We start from the raw sequence: 23,027 nt of genomic DNA on the forward strand, positions 1-23,027 counted from the left end.
ACTCTCAGGCAAGGTAAACTCAGACCACTTCACAAAGGACTCAAATTAATTCCATAATATACTTGAATCATAGTTGTTTTTTTTTTTACCAAAAGTATAGTTGGATGTTGCTCAGAATGTTGCTAGGGAAAATGTTTTTATAGTTCCAAGTGTGATGCCAGGCATGTCCTTGCTGCTGCACGTTGGTTTAGAGATACCCCTTCTTTTACTCCTGAACAGTGAAGAGAGGGAGAAAAAGTATTAGCTATTCTAGTTGGTTCCTCTCATGCCCTAAGACTGGGATTCCAGCAAGCTGGGTGGGAATGCTATTTAGGTAGATTTAAAACAAGTGGCTGAGGGCACCTGTTAAAAAAATTTTTTTTTTTTTTGGAACTAGCCTTCCTGCCCTGGCTGTTTCTTTCCTTCCATAAGCCTCCATAATGGACCTTTTTGCTTCATTTACTGTTTGAACTTTCTCTTGATTCTGGCCAGCATTTCTCTTCCTCCAGCTGACATGTCGCACAAATCCAGTTTCAATGCTTTCCTCCATTTCCCAGTTCTTGAAGCATTCCCAGATGATTGAGGCTTTCTAAAGGCTTTCACTGTTAACACCAAAGGAAAAATAAAATAAAGCAAAGCTCCATCTGGTGCCACCATGGGAACCAGACTCTGCTCTACTGGCATTTAATCCTCCAAATGAGGGATAAAGTCTTGAAAATAATGCGAGGGGCTGGAAAGGCGAGGATAGAAGGTAGCAAGCTCAATGTATATAAGAAGGAAATAAAATCTTACTCTGTATTCCTCTTTCTGCTGGCCTGTACCACCACCAGTTTTGTTACTATGTACCCCACTTTGGAATGCATAGATCTGGGTGGGAAGTCACCTGCAGGAGAGGCAGTTTTGATGAAGGAGAGAGGGAGCCAAAGAAAAATAAAGGTTGCTGGTCACAAGCAACTAGCAGAGAAGGAAGGAAGACAAAAGAGAGAAGGAACGGCCAAGTGGTGACAGATTACTTTCACTCAATTTTGAACATAAAATGAAGCACGTAAGTTGCCTCTTGCTTGCAGGTTTAGGTGAAGCTTTTAATATTGCTAAACTTAAATGTTGATTATTCAAAAAGGAGTTACCTGTGATATTTTATATAACACTTTAATTTATCCACTGGTCATGATTAAATTCCTGATTTGCTTTATATTGAAGCAAACATTTGCTTCCTTACTCATTTTTCTTTTCCTAGAAGTATGTAAATAAAATTATGTGCAAAGAACACTCACGATAAATTAAACTTACTGTCCTTGCATTCTTATAAGCTGGGGGGTCAAAGGAAAATTTTTTGTGGAGATGCTCTTTTGAAGTAATTCAAGAATATACTTCCCTTCATGTCAACAGCACACAAATTATTCATAACATGACTGATGTTCTGGTGCCTATTCTCATTTTTGTGAGGGAAACATGTCTTATCTGAAAGAAAAAGAAAATTTAAGGTATCTTTTTCTTGCTTTTATTCCTTATTTTCACAATGAAAAAAAAAATGAGTGTGATCTTTATAGGCGGCATGGTCATCATAGTAAAGTTGCTTACTAAGACTCACTTCATGTACACAGCAGGATTAGTCAGCAGAATTAAGAAGCCAGGGTTTTCTGCAAACGAGAGCTTTTTTCCCTAACTTGACAATGTCCACAGGTAAGGCTGGATGGACTGCTTTCTACCTTACACTAAAGCAAAATATACTGTTTTACCTTTACACTCTGGCATACCAAATTTTGCCCCTTCTCTGTTGCTGTTAAAAATCAAAATACTATTTGATTGCAAAAGATCTACAAAGAGAAAGCAAAAGTTGATGTTATGAGGAAAACTGTTCTTTTTAAACTCAATATTCTTTTATTTCAAAAACCAAGTAGAAAGGAAAGAGAAAAGAAAAAACACCTGGAGAATGATTGTAAATTATAGCACTACCACCATTTATAATTATGTCCAAATTATGAAATAATGTAGGGATCATCTTTAGGTTAGCCAAATTAAAAAAAATTGTTTTCAAATTTATTTTTTTAGAGAGAGAGCGAGCGTGTGAGTGAGCAAGTGAGGGGAGGGTTAGAGGGAGAGGGGGAGAGAGAATCTCCAGCACACTCCCTGCTATTTATAATTATGTGCAAAATATGCAATAATGTAGGGATCATCTTTAGGTTAACCAGATTTTTAAATTTGTTTTCAAATTTATTTTTTTTAGAGAGCATGCAAGTGAACGAGTGGGGGGAGGGGCAGAGGGAGAGCGATAATCTCCAGAATCTCCTGCAGACTCCCTGCTAAATGCAGATGTGGGGCTTGATCCTAGGACCCTGAGATCATGACCTGAGCCAAAATTGAGTCGGATGCTTAACCGACTGAGCCACCCAGATGCCCCTAGGTTAACAGATTTTAAATTAACTAAAGCAAACAAGTGGATACCAAAGGGGTAGAATAGAATGATACAAGTAAAGAGAAGGTTTTTTTTTTTTTTTTTTTTTTTAAAGATTTTATTTATTTATTTGACAGAGAGAGACACAGTGAGAGAGGGAATACAAGCAGGGGGAATGGGAGAGGGAGAAGCAGGCTTCCCGCGGAGCAGGGAGTCCGATGCGGGGCTCGATCCCAGGACCCTGGGATCATGACCTGAGCCGAAGGCAGACGCTTAACGACTGAGCCACCCAGGCACCCCAAGAGAAGGTTTTTTTTTAAGTGTAAGATTGAGTCTAAAAATATATGGAAAGTCAATAAAGTCTGTTCCAAGCCAGTTTCTTCTTTTATTCTATTTTTTTAAAATATAGGAGTTAATATATTACCCTTCCTTTTATTCTAGTACTTTATTTAAAATTTTTTTTTTTTAATTTTTAAATTTGTTTAAGTAGGCTCCATGCCCAACATGGGGCTTGAACTCCTCACAAGCCTGAGGTTAAGAGTCTCACACTCTACTGACTGAGCCAGGCAAGTGCTCCTTATTATTTTTTTTAATCTAAGTCTTCTGAGACAGCCCATTTTTCTGAACTTGGTCAAGTCAGGATTTGTTTACACATTGGGCATGACTTGGATTTACATACAAAGGGTCCCATTAGTTAGCCTGTTCTCTCTGAATAAAAACTCAGAAACATGCTGGATGGCAGGGCAAGATCAATGGTGCTGCCTGTGGCCTTGGGTCTTAGTTAACAGAGGAAGAAGAAAACTCTCAGGGGATCAGAGTCAATGACCTTGATTTTATTATAGCACAACTTCCTTTCCTTATCTTATTTAGCACATTTATAAAATTGGTGTCGAGCCTGGGCCTGTTTTACTTTGTTTTTCATTTTTCGTTTACTGTTAGATTTTCATGCAGCACTTTACCAAAAAACGATTTTCCTGAGACTGTGCTACTCACAATCATGTTTGCCAGTCTTTGTTTACAGAAATTAAGTAGAGCCATAATAAATGATAGACTATTTTGACAGTTGTCTCTCCTTTGAACTCCTTGATTTTGTTGTTCTCTCCTATGTATTAAACAATTTTATTTTTTTAAGCAAGTATCTTAAATGGGGAATAGAATTTCAAAGGGTGGTTAACATAAAATGAAAGTGTGTCTTAAACATTGAAATAATCTGTATCTTTGTGTAATTTCCAGTGTAGTAAAATAAATCTTTAATATTTGTGTCCAGAGTAGCCATTGAAAAGTAGCAAATTCAGTCTTAATTCCTTATTTAGCAGGTTAGAAACCAAACCAGTCAGGAAATGAATATCACATATCAAATATTTGTCTTTTTTTGTTGTTGTTATATCTTTTAAAGTAAACTCTGGCAAACCAAGTATTTTGTCCAGATGCTATTGTCCACATTTATCTACTATTTTCTGTTATATGTTAGGACCCCATCAATAAATGTGCCTATGTTGATATTTCCAGCTAATAGATTTTAAACAAAATTGATGATTTTTAATTCATTAGTAACTTTAACAATTAGAAAGAGTTATTTGTTGAACCTTATGACATGGCACATTTATAAGTTATTTTTCTCCAAGTTCCCACGCTTGCTGTTGTTTTGTTCTTTATAAACGCTTTTGATCAAATAACCATTTTTAAAATTACAGCTGATTAAATAAAAGAATGAGACTAGAAATGTCAACATGGCTCTATTTTATTACTGGAAACATTTGATAAGTACTGAAACCTTGCTGTTGTCTAGTCCTGGAAAACAGCTCTCTCTTCCATTTCTTACCTGGATGCTAAGCCCTGTGTATCAATAGTACATGAATTGTCTAGTAGTTACTAAAAATAGTTTAAATCCCATACACTTGCATTGTTTATGTGTAGGAAATACATGCAAAATCTGCTTGAATTATGTGTGTGTCTTTGTATATATATACGTATATATGTGCACATATGGAAATACACACAAATATATGAAAATATGTAAATATTATGTAGGTTATATGGACACATAAAGGAAAGTTTACCAAGTATTGTCCTTATATTAACTATATTCATATTCCCACCGTAAACAGAAGTACAAAGTCAATAAATCATGATAAATTTTGCCTAAAGAACAGCTCCCAAATGGACTTCTCTTGCAAGGATTACTGTTTCTAGTTAACAGTTTTAAAAATTAGTCTTTTTCACAAATTACAATAAACTACCATTATTTGCAATGAAATATGAACACGCTATAAATAAGCCATATTATAAATTTCAGTTACATAGGTTTATGTTGTGTTTAAGGAAAGAAATTGAAGTATTAGAAATATTTAAAGGCCATGATGGTAAATGGATTACATATTCTGTACAAGTGAAGTACCTTTTAAGTGAAATTTCATGGCTCTTGGCAGTGGACTTTATTTTATCCAAGTCCAAATCAGTGTTTAGGAATAGAATTTTTTGGAATTGTAAATAGATAATTAAATAAATAAATAAATCAGCCTTTAAAAATAATTGCCTGGGAAAGCCACATCAGCAACATGTAAGAATGTTTATTTTACACAGGACAGTGAAAGACTTTTTACATTTCCTTGCTCAGGACATGGCAGTTATTACCAAAATTTTGTCTCACTTTCTTTAAATGCTGCCAGTAGGCGGGAACCTGCTTCCCATGATTTTGTTTTCCCCTTTGAACCGTAGTGATGGAGCACTTGCATGATGTGTTTGGTGCCTTGCATGAGGAAGACATGCAAAGGCAAAGGTCCAGTCTGCATGCTGCTTAATGAATGTTTTTCCTTTTCTCTCCCTCCTTGTCATGTGCTTTCAGAAGACAACAATGTGGAAGGTGGGTGCTTTCAACTTTATTTTCCAACTCTCATTTGCCTTTTATTTCTTAGTATTAATAGAGTACATCCCAAATTTAGACGGTAAGTTGAACTTCTGAGCATTTGTTGATTTCTGGATTGTGTATCACTTTTCATAATAGAACATGCACTCTCAACCCCATTAGCCCCTAAGTACATGAAACTCCTTCAGCCTTAACTCCAATCCTCGATGGATTCCAGCATCCCATGTAAAACTTAAAATACTTATTGCAGTGTTCTGTATGGAAAAAATGATACAATCCTCTTCTTTTATTTCAAATGAGAGAGTGTTTCTTTGCAGTTTCAGAACACAGTGCATGATCTTTTTTCCATTTTTTTTTTCTTGATCAAAATGATTTATTTTCTTTTGGAAATGTTTAGCATCACATCACCTCAAGCTCATTAGTTTAATTTCAAATGATTTGACTTATATAAAGAACACAGAATAAAGCATTGACTATAAGAGGCATAAATTTAGATTAAAAAGTAAGCCACTGGCCATTGGAAATGAAAGTGTACAGCACTCCAGCATAATTACTGGTAAGTATATTTGTCATATTCTGTGTCTGTTAAATAAAACTATTATACTTATTAAAGTTTTTTTTCAAAATTATCTCTGTAAGGCACTTTGAGAAAGTTACACGTTTTTCCTATAGAATCCAACAAACTAAAACATATTTCAACATTCTTATCTTTAAAGAACTTAAATGTGTAAGTCAGTGTGCTGCCAAACAAATCTATCTCTAGATAGACCAAAGAATTGTGAGAGGGAAGTTGATGTTCTATCAACTTATATAATCACAGCATTAACAATTCTTACATAAACATTTAACTAATGTCTATATTTGAGAAGTGTTTAACATTTTTATTTTAACATATTTTAACATTATTTTAACATATTTTATTTTGCTGCAATATTTTGAGATAGAGCCATTCTGTAAAAATAATGAACCTTTCTACAGAATGATATGTGTCTTAGAAAAAGACTTCCCACCTGAGGTTACAGGTAGCTATTGAAGTTACTAAGATTTGATGTCTCAAAGAGCAACTCATGGTAATACAAAGTTGGGTCAATAGCAGGCTTCAGCATATTATTTGTGATGCTTTCACAAATAACATGCTGAACATTAGTTGCTTAGTTGCTGAACATTTCTATTCCATTGTTTAACTAGAATAGATTAAGATTTCAAAAGTAATCATCAATGACTATTTTTCCAAATGTTGGCTCTGTATATGGCTTCTGTTTTTCTATGCTATAATTTTAATAGCATGTGAATATGCACTTGATAAAGATGATATTACCCTGAGGGCCTGACATCTTTCAAAATCAGTATCATTTATATTATGTATGTAAATTGAGATTGAATTTTTTTTAATAAGTATCTTTTCAACTTCTTTTCCATTTCCTTAAGCATTCTGTAAAATGTTCCATGTTTTTGTTCTTTCTCTTTAAATCCAGTTGCATTCCAGGAGCTTTAAAATCAGCCTAATAAGCCTGAATGCCTCTTTCCTCACACATGCATCCCATGAAAAATTTTGACAACATTTTCAGAGTATAGGCCCATAAACTATTGTAATAAAGTTTATTCAATCATAATTGTAACATTCCTATTTATAACTTGACTTTGGCAATATAGTGGAGCTCCCTTAGAAGTAAGAAAGTCTAGCATGAGGAATGTGAATGCTTTTGAGATTTATTAACTTCCATCCTTACTGAGGTGGTATTCAAAACCACTGTTTGAAGTGTCTTATGTATTTTCTAAAAGTCAGATCTTATGCAGAGATCATGCCTTGATTTAGTCTACAAAAATTATAAACTATTTTTAGGAAATATGTATAGTAGTTTTAAAATGAAATTGGATGAAAAATTATATAACCTACACAGAATAACCAACAGATCATAAACTTTTTTAACTGCCTCTGTGATTTTTTTTTGTTACAATCACTTTGAAAATACAAAAAGAAGCTATGTTACAGTAACATTAAACTTCTATATTCAGTAGTTTTCATATTTTGATTGTATGTTGATTTGTAATTGTATCTGCCACACAGGGATGTTTAAATACTCCTAAAATTTTAAGGAAATAATGCAGATTATTTCAGTATTGATGTAAGTGGTGTATAATATCATGTAGCTCAATAAAGTCTCAAATATATTTGAAATAACACTAGGAAGTGAAATATAAATTCTATTGAAATTGCTGTATTACTATATCGCTCTAATATTTTCCCATATTCTTGAAATAGACATGGATTGAGGAATAGCTTTGTTTCCGAATATGGAATAAAGAACTAGGAATTAATGCCTCTCAGTAAAAAGTATCTTCTTGGATAGTGAGAGAGTTTTTTAAAAGAACATTAGCAGTATTCTTTAGAAAAGGAGTGATCTTCAAACTGAAGTAAACTGTCAAATAACAGATAATAAATAATTTTAAGTAAAGGGAATTCAGTATTATTTTTGAAAACTTCCTTGATGAAATTTTGATTTATATAAAAATATAAAACATGATTAAATATATATATATTCACATTAACTCATAGTTTAGTATTTAGATAATGTTTAAGTAAAAGACTGAATAGTTTTGTTCTCCATGGAAAATTACTTGAGCTTATTTAAAGCTGATCCATTGTTTCCTAAAAACATCATTCTGTAGTAAATTCCAACTTTACAGCTGCATGTTTAAAAGTCTTTTTTGTATTTGAACAAGCTTAGTCAATTGCTACATGTGTTAGACAAGTAGACATTTCTGCATTATCATTTCAGTGTGACTAAGGGATTTTTTTTTTAATTTAATTATAAAACTTCTCATTTTTTGATGAGGGGAAAAAGATCAGACCCAGCCCATGTTCCAGATATTTCTTTGGGTTTTTAAAAATATAATTTCATCACCAAAGAATAAGAAACCTTGTGGTGGCAGTGTTCCAAACAGTCTCATCAAAGGGCACAAAGGGCAGATGCAATATTTAAGGGATTGGTTGGATTTTAAGTCATGCTTTTATGCTCTTGATTGTTCCAACTGATACATCGAAGAAATACACAGGGCAGCATATGCCAGTATTTAAATTGCAGTACTGTAGCTCTTTGCCCCAAAGCATTCCAACCAGGGGTTGAAAGAATGCTTTTTGATTTGCCTCTGTGATACAGACATGTCTCATAGGAAACAAGATGTCTGTCACTGAACATTTTTGTCACCGTGACAACCCTGCCTTCCCATGCTCCCTTGTTTATTGCTGACTGTGCTCTTGTTTCCCTTCAAGGTCTGGCGCACCTGATGATGGGCGACCAAGGTATGGGCTCTGTTCCTTTTCCACTCTGCTTTCAGTGTTTTCTTGTTCTGTAGCTGCTTTAAACCATCACTGCAAAGGATGGGCAAATGCTTGCAAATTATCTGGCTGCAAAATAATACATAATTTTGTTCACATTTTTTCATGTTTTTCTCCCCTTTATTTGTTGGTTTGATTTTGGTTTGCTCCTTTGACTTTTATTTTCCTTCATTCTTTGCACTGTAATATCTGCAGATAAATGAGACATAAGAATTTGTGATTGAAAGTTTCCATACATTTATAAGCATATGCAGTTAAGGGTAGCTATAGTAAAGAAAAACCGAGAACCATCAGAAGTTAATATCATATTCAGTTTAATCTACTATACCGAAAAGAGTCCATTTTTCACCCATGCATGGCAGTTTGGGAACATGCAGACATCTTTGGCTTCTGGTTTCTAGAATGCTGGGTATAGTGTTTCACAGAATCAATACTTTTTCTACATATAGTACAGTCATTGTGTATCTTCTTTTTTGTGTAATCTTTTAAAGTGAGCATGGGTGTTTCAGTTCTTTTGCATGTTGCCTTAAAAAAGAAGGCAGATTTCTCAACATGTGCTGATTATATCTCCATGTGTTTTCAAACCCTTATTTATACTTTCTTGTCTTGTTTAATTTTCAAAGAGTAGTGCATTTACATATATTCATAATTCTTATTGTTGTTTCTCTTTTTATTCTCTTTGTATGGAAACCCTTTCTTCATGGAACCATTTCATCAAATCCATAGGTAAAAGTAAAGGTATTACATTATTTTATTTCTTCTTAATATCATCTGTATGAATTACAGTGTGTATACATTATGAAAATGTTTTTAGACCTTTTTGCATTAGTAATGGGCACTGGGAGGTGGGTATGAGTGTTAATGAATATTTTATTAATTGAAGGTAAGAAAAATCCATCAAAATGTTTCACTCTTTTTTTTCTTGCTCTTTAGGGTGATTTTTTTCCACGTCGGCTGCTTATATAATTAGTATATTTAGAAATTAGCTACAGGTTTCAGGATCATTTTTTTGCAGTATCATTTAATGGTAGTTAAATGATGAGTGTAGTCACCATAAATATGTCATCCTCAAACATTTAACTCGGGAGCACACCTGCCCCAGCCATTTTGCATTGGGACGTCTAAGCATGTGCAGCATTGAAATGGTACTGTGGTGTGCTCATCACCTTGTTGCCTGATAGATGTCTATATACACATTAATTCCACAATAACTTGAAAAGGCAGTACTGTGAAAGAGACAAAGAAACAAGACAAGCCTGTTCTTTCTTTTGCACATACTAACTTTGTTTTAAGAACGTTATCAACCAGGTACACATTTCTGCATCACTTGGTAAGTCAGGCATGTGTACTCCTTGACAGCATTGATGCTAGATTTAAAAGCATGCTTAATTTGCCATTTAGAGCCAACCACATTGTGTTTAGTGTTTTTATTAACAGGAGGTAGATGATACGTAGCTGTGGTAAATATGTATCATAGCCTTTAAATTAACCATTTTTAACTATGTATTACTGAATGTGCCCTTGGTCTCTAGTTTTTGTTTTTGTTTGTTTTGTTCTTGTTTTTCATGGGTTTTGTTTTTATTTTTAATGCAGGAATGTGTCTTATCCTTAAATTCTCTGAATTTTCTTGTGCTCTGAGTCTAAATCTGAATTGCGACAAAAGCTCACAGTTCTTCACCTTTACGTTTGTGTCATCTAGCAGGGAAACTTTTCTGCTTGAAAAAGCACCTGAACATGAGCCAGGCAATAAGTAAGAAATGATACCAGTTTTAAATGTGTAAAATTGAGCTTTAGAAACAAATATTGCTTGGGTATTTTGAGCCAATAAAAAGAGAACATATGCTATTGCAGTTTGTGTTTTGGTCAACCATTTCCAATATTATAATTTAATATTGTTTTAAGCCTTCCAGCAACTACACAAATGGCAGTATTTATCAATTGTTTTCGAGATTTCATGTACCATTTGGGAGGTTTTCTAAAGTTTTTATGTCGAATTCTCATCTACTTCCCTTTCTTAGTGGGCATTTCCTACCATGTTCCTTCTTAGAGGATTCAGGATGTCATAGAGGGAACTGTATTTATATTTTATTTTACTGGCTGAGTAAACTGTATGTATATGTGTTTGTATATGTATGAATGCATGTATATACACAAACTTTCTAAATATACATACACATATACGTTATGTTGTAAAAAAGTAACTCAAAAATAATCTTAATTCTATAACCATTTAACTCTACATAGAGAATAATTCATGTTTATACTCACCTGATAATTTGTTTTGATGTAATTAATGCTAAGTGTCACTTAACTTCATTCAGTTTTATATGTCAGTCTTAAATGTTTTCTGTTGGCATGTGTGTCAAACATATTTTACTTCACCACTTTTCATTGAAGTTTATTCCTCAATCAGCACAAAACTACAGAGTGCAGGAATTTGGTTGTTCCTTTACATTTTTCTTCTGTTAATGGAACCAGGATGCTTTTTGTTGTTAAATGGGGAAAAGATTTTAAGATAGATTTGAATATTTTGCAAATCAGAGTGGTAACCTTTACATGTTGGTTAATTAGATGTATAGAATTGAGAAACATGATTTGTAAGTCTTCTTTAATTGTAAATCAGTTCAACAAATCTGCATTCTAGAGCAAAAATACAATCTTGACTATGACATCGTATGCACATTCAAAGAGTTTCAGTTTATTAGGGAAATGAAAACATGTGGACAAGTTAGTATAAATGACAGAATGGAAGTGCTGAAAATGGTAAAAAAAAAAATGTGATTAACATTCAGAAAAGATAAAGATAACATGTCCTGTGCCACATGTCGAAGGAATCAAAAAATACCTAGAAACTTTCCACTCTAGCTTCAATATCAAGTTAAATCCTAGTTGTGCATAAAATAGGTGTTAAACCTGTCCACTCTGAAATAATTTATTTGCATTGTAAATTAATGCTTCCTAAATCTTTCAATCATAGTATAATCCTGGAGCATTTTTCTTGACACCGCTGCTCTCTTTAGCAGTAGTGAATTCAGGGACTCTGGAATGAACATCTGTGCATTAATGTCTTTCTTTCTTTCTTTTTTTTTTTTTGAGTCCAGAGGCAAAACTGGATTCAAGAACATTATCATTTTGATTTTTTTCTATATGGATTTTTAAATATTTTCTAAAAGTTAAATGCCCAGTGATAGATGAATGCTATTTCTTAAAAAAAAAAAAACAAAAAAAAAACCCAAAAAACAAAACTCATCTAAAGAGAACATTACTCCTGTTAACCTTCTTCATCCTCCTCAGTCTTCTCCCTAGAGGTAAGCACTGATACCACTTTGTGATGTATCCTTACATAGTTGGTGTGGATCCCTTACTCCCTAATTAATTTTTCAGGGTTTGGAAACTGCAGAATCCCTTATGATGTGTACATGACAAGAACAGCTAAGCCATGTTAAGGAGACGTGTTAAGGATCATTGCCATGTGCTGGCAGAATCATAATGAATGAAATGGAAGCTTTCTCACTCTTCCCATAGGCCATCTTGCCTCATATTTTCAGTTGGTCATTCTACTTCAAACTTTAGAGTTAATTATTTGTATTTATTTTTGTGTTTTCTGAACAAGGACATGTCACCTTTAACTGGATGCAGTTAGGAATAAACTTGGTTGCAATGAAACATAGCTTTCTTTGGGATAGCTGAAGAGAGGTGTTATCTAGAGCCAACCTTGCTTCTGCTAGTTGTGGCTAGATGGATCCAAATGGGTTTTGTGAAAATTGTGTTTGCTTTCTTTTTTTAAGCTTGAAGTTTGTCATTAGTATTCTTAGGACCATTGACAATGCTAACTTTATTCTCCATTCTATTTAGAATTTAGGTTTGTTTATTTGCCTGGGAATTGAGTTGTTTTTTTGTTTCTGTTTTTGTTTTTTCCATGATTGTTTAACTGGTTGTTTCATTTCAGTAATTACTTTATTTACTCATACTTTACTCTAATGGTTGTCTGAGAGAAACGAATGACCATTTCAATTAAAATGCCAAAAAAGTAAGTTACACTGCAAATCCAGCCATAGTGGCTGGTTAATAGCTCAGGAGCTGTTAATAATTAATGTTAATAATGAATGTATGTTAGTGCTTTGATTAGAGACTTGTATTTTCCTTTATAGCAATCATTTTAATTGTAATTATATGTTTATATGAGTGATTATATATTTAATGTTAACTTTTCCTAGTAGAATGTAAGCTCCATGGGGGCAGGAAGCTTGACTTTCTTTTTAAACATTGTATTTCCAGAATATTTTTCATATTGTATCTTGAATTTACCATTTTCATGACTTAAGGATATATGTGTGTGATGTTGGGGGTGCACATTGGAAGAGGTAGATGTAGAGGAAGCCATCGAGGGTTTGGAGTGGACAAAGTAAAGGGTGGAAAAGGAAGAGGAAATTTATGCAAATAACTGAAAAGAATTGTAGCAACAAATTACATGGAATCCTCTCTTCTCTGTCAACTTTCTTTTGTTTCCTATCATCCATATCCTTTTTCCAGAGCTGCAGTATTTCTTTCTCAGTAAGGCCTCGTTCCGAAGATACCACTTTGATATACCTTAGCATATGCACCACAGTGGGTCTGTAAGGAAGTGAAGTCAATGCATCTTTGTATTTAAGGGTTTTCAGGAATTTTAATGTGATTTGTTGTCACAGTGTCAACTGATCAGATTTTATTTTGTAGCTTTCATTGTTCATACAATACAGAAATTTTCCTGAAAGTTAGAACTGATGTTATGCTATCTTACGTGGTTTCCATGAGGTTTTTGTTTATTTTTTGCTGTTGTTGTTGTTTTAAATCTCACTGTATCAACTGTAATGTACCAAAAAACCTGTATAGATTGGGTTTCAATTGCAAACTTCCAAAAGAGCCAAAATTTATAAGTCTTATCTTGTGATATGAGCATATTTACTGTTCCTCCATTCAAAATTCTGCAGCATATTTGCAAAGTAAATGTCCATTTGACCATTTCAAATGAAACAATAAGTGTTTGATTATCCAGGTTCCTCATATTTCTAGAAGGCCAAGGTATTACAAATACAGCTGTCAGGCATAAAATTATTGTAAAAGGGCCTAAACTTTTTTGTATTAGTGAAAATCAAGATCTTAAAATAGAGTAATTTATAAAAAAAATAAAATAAATTTTTCTCAAAACTAATTGTATCAATAACTAGATATAATTGATTCTACTACAATTAACAATATCAAAGATAATGTGTTTTAAAATTTTATCTGTAATGTCACACCACAGCTAACATTTTATTATATTTACTCTTAAAGTAGATTTGATGTTATTAATATTTAGGGGAAGAAAAAAGCATTTAGTATTTTTTATACATTTTCCTTTGTTTCTATGACTTTTGTTACCATCTTTCAATTCTTGCATTGCTAATTTGTTTATGAAATATCCAACTTCAAATCACCATTATGATGCATATTTGTTTTATAACTTTTAAATACATTTACTGTGGTTTCTGATGTGGATCTAATTTGATTTTGAAAATATCCTATTTTCTTCTGTATGGCTTTTTAAATCATATTTCCTTATTTAACTTTATAATATTAAGTATTCTTCATTATTCAGAAGCATTTGTGAATGTTGACAGAATTTTACTGTGTTGAAATGCCTACATTTTGTGCATATGCAAACTAAGCAGTAATTTATTTTGAATTATCTCTTATTGCTTTTACTGTTGCAGTACCAGGGGATGCTCCTCATTCACAGTTATAGAACATGGAAAGACTAGAATTTCACTTTATAAGATCAGGCATTAAATATCTTCATCATCTTTATAAATATATTCATCAATATGACATACATAGAAGCTTATGTGACTAGAATTTGGAATTTTTTTAGTTTTTCTTTAGCCTACATGCCTATCACTTCTGGGTGTAATCAAGAAAAATTACTTTTAAAGTAAATATTTATGTATTATCTCTTGCTGCAATTCAATCATTTTTGTCATTATAGTTATTACTAATAAGTCCCGGCTCCATTGAATCTCTACACTCCGAGCTCTGGGATGAGATATTTCACATCTTCATACATTCTATAAACAGTGGTGACATTGAATAACTAATAAACTAAGCAAGGATTTTATTAGACTTGTAGTAGATTAATTTATCCTTGGAGAAGAGCACGAAAAGGACTCTCCACAGTCTAATATTTTTAAGAATGAGGTAGCATAAATATAAATTTAGATGCTTTACTAAAACAGATCAAAAATAGCAAAAAATTTTAATTTTGGCATACTAGACTTTAAAAAGGATGATTTCTGTGGTGCCTGGCTGGCTTAGACAGTGGAGCATCCGATTCTTGATCTTAGAGTTCTGAGTTCAAGCCCCACATTGGGCATGGAATCTACTAACTAACTAAATATAAAATAAAAGGATGATTCCTTTTTCAAAATAATGATTTTTATCTTATCTGTCCATTTTTAAATATTTTTTATTTATCTAGATTTTGCTCAAAAAACAACATCAACACATTTAGGTTGGTAAGAGGGAATATTTTTTTAAATTGTTTTAACCAGTGGTTTTAAAGAAAATTGTAATTTCCCAAGAGTTCTTAGCTCATATACTAAAGGCATCAGGATCTTTAAATAGAATCATAGAATTTTGGGGGCATCTAGCTGGCTTAGTCGGTGGGGTGTTGGACTCGATCTCGGGGTTCAAGCCCCACATTGGGTATGGAGATTACTTAAAAATAAAATATTTTATTTTTTAAAGACTTTATTTATTTTGGTGGGGGGAGTGGCAGAGGGAGAGGGAGAGAGAATTTTAAGCAGATTTGACAGGGGGCTGGATCTCATGACCCTGAGATCACAACCTGAACAAAAACCAGGAGTTGGACGCTCAACTGACTGTGCCACGCAGGCGGCCCCCTAAAAAAATCTTGGGGTGCCTGGGTGGCTCAGTCAGTTGAGTGTCTGCCTTAGGCTCAGGTCATGATCTCGGGGTCCTGAGATTGAGCCCCGCATTAGGCTCCCTGCTTGTGGGAAGCCTGTTTCTCCCTCTCCTTCCTGCTTGTACACACACACTCACTCTCTCTTGCAAAAAATAAATAAAATCTTAAAAAATAAAATAAAAAAATAAAAATAAAATCTTAAAAAAAATGAATCAGGGGTGCCCGGGTGGCTCAGATGGTTAAGCATCTGCCTTCAGCTCAGGTCATGATCTCCGGATCCTGGGATCAAGCCCTGCATAGGGCTCCCTGCTCAGCGGGGAGTCTGCCTCTCCCTCTCCCTCTGCCTCTCCCCCCACTCGTGTTCTCTCTCTCAAATGAATAAATAAAGTCTTTAAAAAAAATAATCATAGAATTTGGAACAGGAAAGAACATTACAGATCATCTAAAAAATGATACTCTTGATTATAAGGCATGATACTCCGGAGATATTGCTTATTATGATAGACAATATGATAGACAAAACATTGTGGAGACTTTGAACTAAAACAACTGATAGAGAATAACCAAACTTAAGGAAAGTTTAAAGACTTCAGTTACACACTGATAATCATGAAAGTTTCATATTCTTATTCTTACAAAAAAAATTTAGAGGTAGTGTGAAGGAAACCAATCAGAGTATTAAAGAGGATGCTATTGATTCTCATTTCAAGGTTTCCTTTTTAGTGGTGTAAAATTTCATTTTATAATAAGAGAGCAGAATAGTGTGATGGGTAGGAGTCCATGAAGTCATGAGACCTGGGTTCAGATCCTTTATTTGTCCTTGGGCAAGTAATATAGCCTTACTCTATATAAATCTTATGATCTGTGATATGGGCTAATAAAAATACTCCACTCTCAAGGATATGTTACATGGCAAATTGCATAAGTAGTTAGAAGATGGTTTTTATTGATTGTAGCAATGAAATAAAAGAAGATACTTGTTTAGAGTATTTAGATTAAATGAATTTCAAAACTAATGATCTGTAATGTGCCAAAGGTTTAAAAAACGTTATTTCTTAATATCTTCTGTCCATCATATAAATACCTATAATTTATGATTCTGTGATTGTTTTAAGTTATAACTAATTGAACCTCATTGGCCTGATGGCCCATACGACAAAGAGTATTGGTACAATAAAGCATTAAAGGTTGATTGTACTTAATCAAAATTATTTAGATATTTCTATAACTCTTTACATTTTCATTTTTTTTCTTTCATACAATGATGAAGTTGAAATGGACTTGTCTCCCCTTTGAAAAAACCTAGGAGTTCACTGGCAAAGTGCTGCTTTTTAGGCACAAATTTGCAGGCTGAAGGGAGCAGGGAGGTAAATATTTTCTCAGGGACTGAAAGTAACCATCCTGAGAAAACTTTTTTTGTGAATTAATGATTTGCCTCAGTAAGACTCCATAGAGTGATATATGAGTTGGGTTTATAGGAAACCAGTTAGTCACCTGAAGACCAGATTTTCAAGGAAAAGCTAATTAGGGACTTCTCTTCCTACATAGTATCTTTGCTAGAAAATAACATATAATTACCTTGAAATATTTACGTAATTGGGTAGCACCCTCACATCCTTCAAGATTTTGTTCAAATGGCACTTTCTCAAGAGACTTACTCTGATTATCCTATTCAATACTACAATTTGCCCTTCTCCTGAACTATCATACCCCAGTCTAGTTTTTCTTCCACGATGATTATTATCTTCTAACCTACTTTAATTTTTTTTTTCATTTACTTTGTTCACTGTTTATTATCTGTTTTTCTCCCTCCAGAATACAAGAGGGCAGAGATTTCTGCCCTGTCCTGATGTATCTCAAGAGCCCCTAGAACAGTGGCTATCATAAGTAGGTACTCAATAATGCTTGGTTAAAGATAGAACTAATTGGCTAAACAAGTGTGTAAAATTTCCTTTTAGATTTTACTACAGATATTATTTTTTCTTTCTTATAATACGCAAATTTTAACAGTTCTTTTTCCTTTTTGCTTTGAGGTAGATCTTCCCATGAAGGACAAACTAAATCAATAAAAACAGATTTTTTTTCTCCTTGAATTGGGAGTGTGGACTCAGCTTGACCCTTTTGATCTTCCTTGTTTCCTGCCCAATTTAGGTGATCTCAGAGAATTTGGAAAGGATTTGAAAACCACCCCAACGACCACTGATGATCAGGCTCTTCCTTTCAAATTTCTCTAACAACCAGTCTTAAAGTAATGATTCTTTAAGAAAGGGAAAGTAATTCATCTTTGTATATCTTTGTGTGTACGTAGGTAACAGGAAGAAGCTCCTGCACATTTGACTTCTAAACATTATTCATTGTGACTGTCAGGAAGTGCTTTTTGGCTATTTGTGAGAGGGAAAGTTTCAAAGAATGAAGTAGATCTGCTGTACTTCATCTTCGTGTAGCTTAACTTGTGCTTCTAACATTAAAAGAAATATATTCATTCTTCTCAGGTCCTCAAATAGCTATATATACCTTAAGGTCTTTGACTTTTACCCAGCCCAGGGATAAATGATCATATTTTCAAGTAGATGAATTTATCAAGTAGTCCAGGTCCACAGCCAGCTGTCCTAACCTATGGAACTTGCACTGAAGAACTACGGTGATTGGAAATCGCCAAATCAAAAAGCAACAACAAAACTACAATGCCTAAGGTCATGGTTCTCTTAAAATTAGTATCTTATTGCTTGTCATTTTGGTAGGGAGAGAGAGAGAGGGACAGAGAGAGAGAGAGAATGGTTTCAGTTTCAGTCATGTATTACTAAAAGCACCAATGAGGTCTTTCTTTATGTGGGACTCTTAGACATGGTATAAAGCCATAGCTTTTCAGAATGGATGTTTTCAAGGTCTTTCACATTAAGAAATATAAGCACAGTGATAATAGTTACCATTTTTCAGGACATGTCTTTACACGTTCGAATTATATCTACTTATACAGAATGTATATTCTACTAAGTGCAGTTTTCCCCTTTCTGCTTGGCTTGTTTGCCTATGAATTGCTGTGTGCCTAGGACCACATGATAGCTCGTTCAGAAAAGCAGCAGCTGAAGTAATCTTCAGTGATCATTAGTATTTACTTTCACCAAGTAGAGTGCAGGATGCTACCACAGTTGTGATCTGAGAACAGTGTTTTCTTTCACCTTAGATAATTTTTTTAATACATCGCACAGATAGCGAGCAGACAATTTGACGACTCAGACAAATGTTAATTCAGGAAATTAAAACGACTCATGTTATATGAAGTTTCTAAGCAGGCTTTTATTTTTTGGCCTGAATTACCTGGTCAACTGACCCAGTTCTCCATTTCATTTTCTAAACTTGGCATTATAAAGTCAGGAGACATTTGGAGAAAATTAAATTACTCCATTCAAGGGAACAATCACATTTAGAGTGGACTAAAGCACTGCCAGAGGGATGGAAATCCCTAGATTGGTCAGTTGTGATTTCAGTTCACAGGGAAATCCTCATTCACAAGCTAACCATAGATTTTTTGCGGAGAGCTAGTGGCAAAATATGCCAGGAATCTTCCGTTCAACTTAGGGAACAGCTATTTTTGATGCTATGCCGACCTAAAAGAATTATGTGATGGCTTGTTATGACTGTCTTTCTAGTGATTATTTGTTTAGATGAAAGAATGCAGTATCTGACGGACAGCAGGGCATGCATTTTGAATTGCTTCCCTGGCAGAGCCCTTAGGTTTGCACTGACCCGTCTGTATTTCCTGTGACCAGTGGTATTCTTTGTGAGAAGACTGAGTGAAATTAGGAGCCGTTCATTGTGATGGAAAGAGAGAAAAGCTGATTGCTCCAAAAGAAAGCCAGAATTTGAACTGATGCATGTGAGGACAATTTGGTTTCGGACTTGCTCTCTCATTGTTTATAAAGAGTGATGTCATGACCTCTTAGGGTTAAGACGCTGTTGCTTTTTTCTTGAACACCTTCAAGTATGTCTTCTCTAATTTAAAAAAAAGTGTTCTGGGGGTGCCTGGGTGGCTCAGTTGGTTAAGTGTCTGACTCTTGATTTTGGCTCAGGTCATGGTCTTGGGGTTGTGAGACTGAGCCCTGCATTGGGTCTGCGCTGGGTATGGAGCCTGCTTAAAATTCTCTCTCTCCCTCCCTCTCTGTCCCTCCCCTGCTCTCTCTCTCAAAAATAAAAAATAAAAAATGTCTGATTTAAAGGAGGACTGCTGTTTTTAAGAGAGGCTGGCCAAGTAACTTACCTCCTTCTTAAAACTTCTGAACAATTTCTCAAACACCACTACAAACTTTGACCTCATTACCATTGTTCTGACCCCACAGTTCTCAAGTTGGCTGCCCTGCCCACCCCCACCCACCAATCACCAGGGGCACATTTTAAAAATACTGATTTTAAAGGAACTTGCCTGATAATTGTACTTAGTAGACCTAGGATGGATTGGAATCCTATACCTTGAAAAGCCCCCTCAACTCCCCCAGAAGCTTCTAAAGCACAGCCATTTTTTGAAGTGTTACTGACTCAGTTAATTGGCTTTTGGTCTCTTAAGAGTTAAAATTTGTACTTCATGGTGATGAAGGTCATTTATTTCTTCTTGCAAGGGGCATATTCAAGTTTTTAATTAAGTCCATATTCCTTCTGCATTGAGAGACTTTTCTTGCTAATAAAAAAAATGTTATCTTGCTTTAAGAGAAGTTGGTCCATTATGAAAGTATAGGGAAATAAGAGATGGTTTTTGAGTTAGGCCTTCCCTTTATCCTTGAAATGAAACAGTTGGTATTCAGACTAGTAAAGATGTCACCGGGCTCTCTCAAATCTTGTGCTAAAGGTCATTAAAATTTTCATTGTGTGGAGTTCAGATAGGTGCTTAAAAAAATCAAATTTGGCTCTGTGGCAACATTTAAACTTTTTATGTGATGTCCACCCATGGATAATTTGTAATATATTCTAGGATCATTGCCATGGTAAAGAGATCCAGACAAAGAGAAAACCAAACAATAAATGCTGAGCTCACATAAGAAATATGCCACATATATATCTCTATACAATGAAAAAGTTGATTATGATACTTTTTTTTAAACTGGAGGCTAAGGTGAAGGAGACATTAAATAAAATAAGAATATGCCATTTCTACAAAGGCCAAGCTTTAGGGGTGGAAATTTGGTCCCTGGAGTCTATTAAGAAAGAAATAATGTTCTTATGAGACATTTTAGAAATGACTGACACAGGTATAAGACTTATATGGAGATCTATTATCAGATTTTAAAAACCTACAAAAGGAAGGGATAAAAAAAAACGTGAGTAGAAAGAAGAGCAGGAAGAGGAGTGCTGAAGGGAAGAAGCTCCCGGGGTGGGGGAGCGGGAGTTATCATGCAGCTGCAGTGACAACACAACATTATTTCCCCAGGGAGCAAAGATGTGGAAGAGCAATGGCTGCAGCTTGAGAGGGCAACCTCAGGGACTAGAAAGCTCTAGAAATAAATGGGTACATGTTTCATGTGAAAAAAACCCATATTGCCAAAGATATCTTGCCAAAGATGAATCTCTCAGTATCCCTACCCTGTTACTCACTAACTAACTAAATTACTAACTGACTAACATACAGTGTTTGAAAGTACCATATAATTTCTTTTTTTTAAAGATGTTATTTATTGGGGCACCTGGGTGGCTCAGTTAAGCATCTGCCTTCAGCTCAGGTCATGATCTCAGGGTCCTGGGATCAAGCCCCACATCTATCTCCCTGCTCGGCAGGGAGCGGGCTTCTCTCCCTCTCCCTCTGCCCCTCTTCCCTGCTTGTGCTCTCTCTCTCTTAAATGAATAAATAAAATCTTAAAAAAAAATCTTAAAGATGTATTTTATGTTAGTCATAATCATACACGTAATCCTCAAACAAAAAGAGGTAGATTTTATTAGTCTCATTTTACAGATGAGAAAAATGAGTTTAAGAATGGTCAAATAGGGCGCCTGGGTGGCTCAGTTGGTTAAGCGACTGCCTTCGGCTCAGGTCATGATCCTGGAGTCCCTGGATCGAGTCCCGCATCGGGCTCCCTGCTGAACAGGGAGCCTGCTTCTCCCTCTGACCCTCCCCCCTCTCATGCTCTCTCTATCTCATTCTCTCTCTCAAATAAATAAATAAAATCTTTAAAAAAAAAAAAAAGAATGGTCAAATATTACATCAAAAACTAATGATGTAATGTATGGTGATTAACGTAACATAATAAAAATAAATAAATTAAATAGGAAAAAAAAAAAAGAATGGTCAAATAACTTTTAACTTTTAAATATATTTCCCTGACCTAAAACATAACCTCTCTTAGGCTCTTCTGAGACCTTAGGACATATCTTGCTAATGGATGCACACAATAAATTGAGATAAAGTACAGATGCTCACAGATGAAGTTCAAAGGTATGGCTGCTTCATGTTGGGATACTGAGTGTAGTTCCAGAGCAAGGAGCTTGGAGGGGCCACTTTTGCTACTCCTGGTGCATACTGCCTCTGTTAACAGCCCACTGCAACACAAATGCTGGAAGCTATTTTCGCTTTTCAGCTTTTTTGTAAAAACAAAAAATTCTGTGAATTTCTTTTGGCTACCAAAACAGGTACTAGTGTAGATCTCCCATAAAAGTGAAGTGGTGTAATGTGAACTTTCAAAAACTGGGATGTACATGTAATTGCTTTAGCAAGGAAAAGGACTTAATAATAGAATCCTAAATTTGACTAAAACTTTACAAGTATTGTAGTCCAAATGCCTACACAACAAACTCTTCTGCTGGTTCTGGGATGGTGATGATCCAAACTGTGTTTCCATGTCCAGAAGGAGAGTGTACTTGTAGCAGTCTTGTAAAGGAGAGTTTTAATTATTAAAGAGTTTCTCTTCTTAATTTGAATCAAAATATGCCTGCTGAAACTATCGCCAATTAGCCATCTGCATGTTGTTATTGTTACTAACTAAGATAGTTACTGAGTTTCTCCAGTGTGGTGTGCTCTCTGTGTTTTCAAATTATCTGGAGTTAAACACAGTCTGTCTAATTTCTCATGCACATTTAAAAAAATAATTTCTATAAATACATCCCCCACTCTCATACCCAGACCCTAATTTTTCTTTTCCAAATTTTATAACTTCTGTTTCTAAAACCATTCTTCACAGTCTTTAAATCCTTTTCATGTTCTTCCTGGCCATCTCCTCCTGTTCTGGACATATTTTAGTTGTCAAAATATCTCTTAAAGTCAATTTCAGAATTAATCACAGGACCCCTGATGTCTGAGCAGGGAGAGCACAGTAAGGTGTAAGAATTCTCTGGTTCTGGAAATAATGACACCTATACTCAGAGGTGTGTGTGTGTGTGTGTGTGTGTGTGTGTGTGTGTGTGTGTGTGTGTTTTGTTGCTATTTTTCTTTGTTTTGTTTTTGTTTTGATTAATGTTACTGTTTTGTTGACTCATACTAAACTTTTAGTTGAAACCTGTAAGTTTTTCCACCTGAACTGCTAGTAAT

At 34.6% G+C, this 23,027-nt stretch overlaps 1 protein-coding gene across 22 annotated transcripts in view; it reads left to right on the forward strand.

Annotated features, from left to right (window-relative positions):
• NRXN1 (neurexin 1) overlaps positions 1-23,027 on the forward strand; it is a 1,113,724-nt gene that overhangs the window by 100,355 nt on the left and 990,342 nt on the right. For 15 of the 22 annotated variants that reach the window (XM_078056570.1, XM_078056572.1, XM_078056583.1 and 12 more), the window contains exons 3-4: positions 5,220-5,237; positions 8,515-8,544. The exons of 5 other annotated variants lie outside the window; for them this stretch is intronic. In XM_078056570.1, the coding sequence (XP_077912696.1) occupies positions 5,220-5,237; positions 8,515-8,544 (48 nt within the window). Of the gene's footprint in view, positions 1-5,219; positions 5,238-8,514; positions 8,545-9,310; positions 9,319-23,027 lie in introns of those variants that run through there. 2 more of the 22 variants (XM_078056571.1, XM_078056591.1) reach the window with 2 other exon arrangements.

This window comes from Halichoerus grypus, chromosome 10 (genome assembly GCF_964656455.1).
Source record: "Halichoerus grypus chromosome 10, mHalGry1.hap1.1, whole genome shotgun sequence".
Classification (NCBI taxonomy): Eukaryota; Metazoa; Chordata; class Mammalia; order Carnivora; family Phocidae; genus Halichoerus; species Halichoerus grypus.